Source organism: Octopus bimaculoides, chromosome 18 (genome assembly GCF_001194135.2).
Source record: "Octopus bimaculoides isolate UCB-OBI-ISO-001 chromosome 18, ASM119413v2, whole genome shotgun sequence".
Taxonomy (NCBI): domain Eukaryota; kingdom Metazoa; phylum Mollusca; class Cephalopoda; order Octopoda; family Octopodidae; genus Octopus; species Octopus bimaculoides.
This window is the reverse complement of record NC_068998.1, coordinates 42,271,442-42,278,847: the sequence shown is the minus strand read 5'-3', so window position 1 is coordinate 42,278,847 and position 7,406 is coordinate 42,271,442. Positions and strand designations below refer to the sequence as shown.

At 37.5% G+C, this 7,406-nt stretch overlaps 1 protein-coding gene across 1 annotated transcript in view; it reads right to left on the bottom strand.

Moving 5' to 3' along the window:
• Positions 1 to 7,406, bottom strand: part of LOC128249779 (drebrin-like protein) — a 38,903-nt gene that overhangs the window by 4,550 nt on the left and 26,947 nt on the right. Inside the window, exons 2-3 of the mRNA XM_052974266.1 lie at positions 5,075 to 5,130; positions 2,307 to 2,449 (exon numbers count right to left, since the gene is read on the bottom strand). Of these exons, the coding sequence (XP_052830226.1) occupies positions 2,307 to 2,449; positions 5,075 to 5,130 (199 nt within the window). The remainder of the gene's footprint in view (positions 1 to 2,306; positions 2,450 to 5,074; positions 5,131 to 7,406) is intronic.

The window sequence follows — 7,406 nt, the reverse complement described above, 5'->3', positions numbered from 1 at the left end:
TATATATATATATATATATATATATATATATATATATATATTCAAGTGTTGGGCCTCATGGAGGCAAGGAGATTGAGTTCCTCTCAAGCATTGAGCCTTTCGAGTTTTGGCCCTTGGACGCAATGACCAATACCTTTGGCGTTGTGTCATGGTTGAGAAGACCAATCAAGCTGAGCATATTTGCAGTCATGGCAGATACCAGTGTTACACAAATGCTGGTGGCATGTACACATGACCCCAGTTCACACAAATGGCACCTGATTGACCACTGCCATGTTAGTGAATTTGGTAGATTGAATGTTTGTGGAAGCTCATTGAAGCTCATTGTATAAGTGTGTGTGCGTGTCTTTGTGTATGTATTTGTTCCCCCACCTCTTGATAACCAGTGTTGGTTTGTTGACATCTCCCTAACTTGCCAGTTTCGCAAAAGAGGCCAAGAGAATAAGTACAAGACTTAAAAATAAGTACCAGGGTTGATTTTATTTGACTAAAAAAAAACCCTTCAGCGTGGTGCCCCAGCATGGCCACAGTCTAATGAGTGAAGCAAGTGAAAGATAATAGATAGAAATAATATATAGCCTAAAAGTCACATCCTTCTCTTTCACAAAAACGCTCTCCTGTACCAAATTTCAGCAACTTAAGAGGAAAACTATGACCTACAACTTGGAATAAACAAATATACATACATATATACACTCCATTACTATTCCACTAGTTATATATTCCGCATATACATTTCACTTAATGAGATAAGTGGAGATGGCTGTTAAGTATCTGAGAACTGTATTCATGAGAGATGCGAAACAGGAGGCAAAATCTGATGTTAGAATTGCGGGCGTTGGTGCAGTAATACAGCTCTAGCGTTCAAAACACTTCCTATCAACCACAAATACTCTTCCCCAACCTTCCCTCCATACTATCCTATTCAAATACCACTCCCCATTCGTCTCCTTCCCTCTTTCTCTGGCCCTATTGAAAACCACAGCTGTCGGACCTGTAAACCATACTTTCTCCCCTTAATTTCCTGTGTCTTTGTACTCTGTTAACAGATAAATGTCTATATATTTTTACATGAATGTTTATTGTCTTTGTTTCTCTCTATTCACAAATATATATCATCATCATCGTTTAACGTCCGCTTTCCATGCTAGCATGGGTTGGACGATTTGACTGAGGACTGGTGAAACCGAATGGCAACACCAGGCTCCAATCTAAATTTGGCAGAGTTTCTACAGCTGGATGCCCTTCCTAACGCCAACCACTCAGAGAGTGTAGTAGGTGCTTTTACGTGTCACCTGCATGAAGGCCAGTCAGGCGATACTGGCAACGGCCACGCTCGAAATGGTGTCTTTTATGTGCCACCCGCACAAGAGCCAGTCCAGGGGCACTGGCAACGATCTTACTTGGCTTGCCGGGTCTTCTCACGCACAGCACATTTCCAAAGGTCTTGGTCAGTAGTCATCGCCTCGGTGAGGCCCAATGTACGAAGGTCTTGCCTCACCACCTCAGCCCAGGTCTTCCTGGGCCTACCTCTTCCACGGGTTCCCTCAACTGTTAGGGTGTGGCACTTTTTCAGGCAGCTATCCTCATCCATTCTCACCGTATATCTCATTTATCAAGCCCAAGTGCGTTTATTTGTTTATTTGCATCATTATCTCCATATCTGCTCACCTGGATTCCTCTCATAGCTACTGATTACTTTGCAGACTTAGTACTCAGTAAAGATTTCAGAGTGTAAGTTCAAATCATCTGAGTGCTTTCTATATTGAGCATCTCTGGATCTCATCTGTTGACTCCAAATATATATGTATATATTCATATATGCCTATATGTACATATAAACATTATTCATATCATCATCGTTTAATGTCCGCTTTCCATGCTAGCATGGGTTGGATGATTTGACTGGGGACTGGTGAAACCAAATGGCTGCACCAGGCTCCAGTCTGATCTGGCAGAATTTCTACAGCTGGATGCCCTTCCTAACACCAACCACTCCGAAAGTGTAGTAGGTGCTTTTATGTGCCACCGGCACAAAGGCCAGTCAGGCAGTACTGGCAACAGCCATCCATGTATTATCTCATAGCTTTAATATGTGTGTGTATATAAATATCTGTGTGTATATAAATATATATGCATGTATGCATTATAAAACTCAGCTAGTCAATAAATAATGATCAATGAAATGAGTATTGAACTAAAATAAAGACATTGATATAACAGAGTAAAGCTTTTGAAAATGGAATCCCGGCATGGCCATGATCCAACAACTGGAATCGGTGAAAGAATAAGAGAAGAATTTGTACATAATTTTCCAAACTGAGAAAAGTTCTTACCCAGTTGATAAGGACATATTTTGGGAGATCTGTGTTTGGATCTTTAACTCGACAGTAGGCATACTGGACCTTGCTGCTGTTGACCTCATCAACTAATTCTTCGATGCCATCAGCTGCACGGTGAGATAAAGAGAGAAAGAGTCAGTGAGTGAGAGAGACAACAGAGAAGGTGAGAGAAAGAAAAATAAGAGACAAAGACAGGCAGAAGGAGAATGAGGACAGAAACTATAAAAAGGATTCACTCATAAAAATGATTTGAGAAGTCAGTTTTAATGGAAAAGAAAACACAATGTAAACAAATTCTATTACTGTTAAATATTATTTCACCTAAACTGCATTGCAGTCTTTCAGCCAGTAAAATGTTAAGTGTATCAATTAAACAAACTTATTAAACAAGCATTTATAAATATTGCATACATGGAAGAAGGATGTTAAATAATGATGATGATATATATTATAATAATAATAATAATAATCTGTGATCTCAAATTTTAAAACAAACACATAATTTTCTTATGGTTTCTTAAACATTCTCTAGAACAACACTATGTACAAATCTAAATATATGGTACCCTAGGCATAACACCTACATGAACTTCTAACTTGTTGTCTCTTGAGGTCTCTGGGTGAGACTTGGATCCAACTTGTACAAATGCAAAACAAAAGTCAAACATAAAATAATAATAATAATAATAATAATTGAAGAAGAAAATGGAAGATAGATTTAACAGTAGTCTTTATTCAGTGCAACAACGATCGTTTCAACCTGCAACTGTCCATTTTGGGTAGGATTTTGCCATCAACTAGTGTTGCATCCGTTTGTGTAGTTTGTGTCACATCAGGTACATGCATAAAGAATGGGATGTCTCACTAGATATACTGTGATGTCCTAGGCTTATTGTTCATACCTGTTGTATTTTGGTTTTATATATATATATATATATGGCCCTAACCACTGGGCCATTGTGCCTCCACGTATACTAATATAGGAATGCATGAATAATATTTTGATGTAATGCATTTTGTTCTGTATGCACATTCTGACATTGAAAAGAGAATCAAAAAAAAAAAAAGCTTAAAATGCAAATGTGTTGACATAAACAGCACAGTTTAGGCGAGAACACTTGCCAGTCTGATTTCAAAGTTTGTGTGCCTCATCATGAGTAAATAAACAACGAAAATGGTATCGGAAAACGGAAGCTTAGCCTTGCTCTGAATTGAAAGTAGGCTGCTTCCAGCTTAAAGTAGCAGAAATAAACTTTGCAAAGTGTTTATTTCAAGCACCCCCACTCAAGGCAACATGAAGCACCTGGAGCTGCAGTAGAGAAAACATGTGGGTGGGGTGAAAAACTGTGACAAAAGTGTGGAGAAGGTTAAAGAAGGAACTATACAAATGGACATTGCATTCACAGCCACATTATCCAATATTTCCAATAGATGCAGGTGTGGCTGTGTGGTAAAATGCTTGTTTTCCAACCACATGGTCTGTGGTCGTCCCACTGTGAAGCAAGTGTTTTCTTCTATAGCCCTGAGCTGACCAAAGCCTTGCAAGTGGATATGGGAGGTCGAAACTGAAACGTGTGTGTGTGTGTGTGTCTTTGTGCACATGTTTGTGTGTATGTGTTTGTGTACATTTGTGCATGTGTGTGCACATGTGTTTCTGCATGTGTTTATGTATGTGTGTGTGTGCATGAGTGTGTGTGTGTAAGTGTTTGTGCACTATTTTAGATATGGTATGGATGGATATATATATATATATATTAGATTATCAGGTTATATTGGATGGATAGTGGTTTTGAAAACCTTTTGTAAGTGTTCAATTCAGAAAATTACTATTTTTAAATCTCACAATGTGAGATATTCAGCAACAGTACTTTGGAGTAGAGATTTTTGTCAACATGACATGGCAGTCCTGGTTTAGGACGAATGTTGCTGTAATTTAGCCCCAGAAGACATCGTCTCCAGCTGGCTATATGACACGATCTCTGTCCTTATATTTTCGAACAAGGGAATCTATCACCCCAAATCGCAATGAGCTGAGTGGGGGTCCTAGATTCCCTTGTTCGAAAATATAAGGACACAGATTGTGTTGTATAGCCAGCTGGAGATGATGTCTCCTGGGGCTAAATTACAGCAACATTCATCCTAAACCAGGACTGCCATGTTATGTTGGCAAACAATCTTTAGCGTTCAACTCACTTGTAACCTTTAAATATAGTTATAAAAATGTAGTATTTAATTGCCCAAATTTATGCCTCAGAGGGGTACTTTCTAGGTGCAATCCCCAGATCATTCATGACTGAAGGGGGTCTTTACTATTTTATTGATCCTGACAAGGCTTGAACTTAATATGCATTTAGTCTGGTACTCTACCTATTATTCCATACCCAACACACATTACTGATGGTCTCTGCCAAAGTAAAACTATACCATTATGAATAAGGATGGTAATTGGAATTTTAATGACCCCCCTGCCCCAGTACTTGACAGGTACTATATGCTTTGGCGCCCAGAAAAAAAAGAAAAAATTTAATGATGACATCATCATGGTTTCAACTCAGAACCTAAAGGGTTAGAAGAAATACCACATGTATTATATTCAATGCTCTACCGACTCTACCAAACCACTGGCTCCGGTACTTGAAGTGTATTTTATTTTATCAATTCCACCAAAATGTCCGATGCTCTGACAATTTCTGCCAATCCAAACAATTATAGTGAAGAAGAGTTGTACTTACAGCCTCTTTCAACCACTTTCAAAACATCAGACGTCCCTACATATCCAAATAAGGCCCTGTAACATGAAATAAAAAAAGTATTATTATTGTCATCATTGAAAATAGCATAATTATCATTATTATTATTATTATTATTATTATTATTATTAGTTTATATAAAGGACTGGTAACTCAGTGATGGACTGTGGCAACCGTATACAAAAGTTAAGAACTCACCTCTCTATCTATTATATTTCTGTTGAGTTACCAGTCCTTTATATAAACTAAAAAGTGAATTAGACTGACATTTATTTTATTTTGAACCTGTGGAAGGCACGCGAGATGCCGAATTATTGTTCAAAGCACCAGTAAGTAAGTTACTTTCGAGTTGCGCTTTTTGTCATTAAGTTGGCCGTAGTGATGGATTACGTCAGCTATGTTTGCCTTAGTGATGGATTGCGGCAATCGTATACAAAAGTTAAGAACTCACCTCTCTATCTATTATTATTATTATGTGTGTACCCTTGTTGAAGACACACACACACACACACACACGATGGACCTCTTTTGATTTCTGTTAACCAAATCCACTCACAAGGCTTTGGTTAGCCCAAGGCTACAGTTGAAGACATTTGCCCAAAGTGCCATACACTGGGGCTGAACCCAAAACCATATGATTGGGAATCACATAAAGCTATGCTTGTGCTTGTAATAAATCATCATTACAATCATCATCATATATATATATATATATATATAAGAATGAGATAAAGAGATCAATGGCATAAGTAAATTTATATTTTATGTAGAATGTCTTACAGCTGTTTCAGGGAATGTACAATGTATCCCTTCATCAGAGATGGTAATAGTATAAGATAGAGATTATTACATCTGTATGAGTAGATCTGCAGAAAGAAATGAGAGCGATGCGGAGAAGAAAAAACAAAGAAGAAAAAGTACTTGGAGTATAGTTCCATTCCAACAGTAAATATCCATGTATATTGTATCATTAGGGTCTGGTTGACTCCATTACCCTTCATAACCTATATATATATATATATATATGTATATATATAAGTTCTTATCAGTATATTTAGTTGTTTAACTACGGCATGCTTATTTTCATTAGCTCTATCTCCAAACATTGAGTACTATTGTGATATTAACATTCATATTTTACAAACATACAGAACAGACTCACTCTGACTCACTGTATGAATGTGTGTGCGCGCCTGTGTGTGTGTGTGTGTTATTCTTAAACAAGAAAATTACTAATAGTGACTTTGAAGTTTCGGCCAGCCATTTGTTGGACTACTTAGCTAACTGAAGCTTCATAGCCACTGACAATGATAATCTTATTCATGAATAATAAATTTGTATTCTACAAAAGTATAAAGTAACCCATCAGACTAATGTAAAATTATTATTAATACGGATCATAACAGCAAACATTAACATATATACATATACACACACAGACATAATATATATATATATATATATATATATATATATATATATATATATATATATATATATAGGGGTGGATACATGTATATATGTGTGTGTGTATGTATGCATTTGTGTGAATGTACATATACACATGCAAAAGCATACATACACATATTCATGCATACACAAACACTCACCAACAGGAGTGTGTATGTGTATATAAATAGCTGTTGTCCAACTGGTCAGTCTGGTGTAGATGAGGCCAAATTGTATCAATTGACCACAATACTAATTAACATTCTTGAGCCAATTAATTAAAATCTACCCAGACTGGAATGTGGCCTTCCATTGCTGTTGGCTAATGTATAGTTTATATACACACACATAATATGCACAGATATATACTCACACACAACACACACACATATATATGCACACATACACACATATATATACGCACACATACAAACACACACATTTTCTTTCATCCTTTTACTCACTTCAGCCATTTAACTGCAGCCATGCTGGAGCACCACCATAAAGGGTTTTAGTCTGAAGAAACTGACCCCAGGACTTATTCTTTGTAAACCTAGTTCTTATTCTATTAGTTTCTTTTGCTGAACTGCTAAGTTACAGGGATGTAAGCACACCAACATCAGATGTCAAGCGATGGTGGGGACACAAAAACACATACATATATATATTTGCGCCGTGAACAGGGATTAATCTTCTATCTTCGCTCCTTTGCGCCACATGGGCTCAACTCCCCTCCACTCTTCATCTAACCCCCTCCTCCTGTCTCTCTCGCCCACCCTCCCTCCTACCACCAATCTCTCCCCTCCCCCACCTCCTGCTCTGACTCCTACTTCTTTGTAAGTCTCTTCACCTCTCTTCATACTTC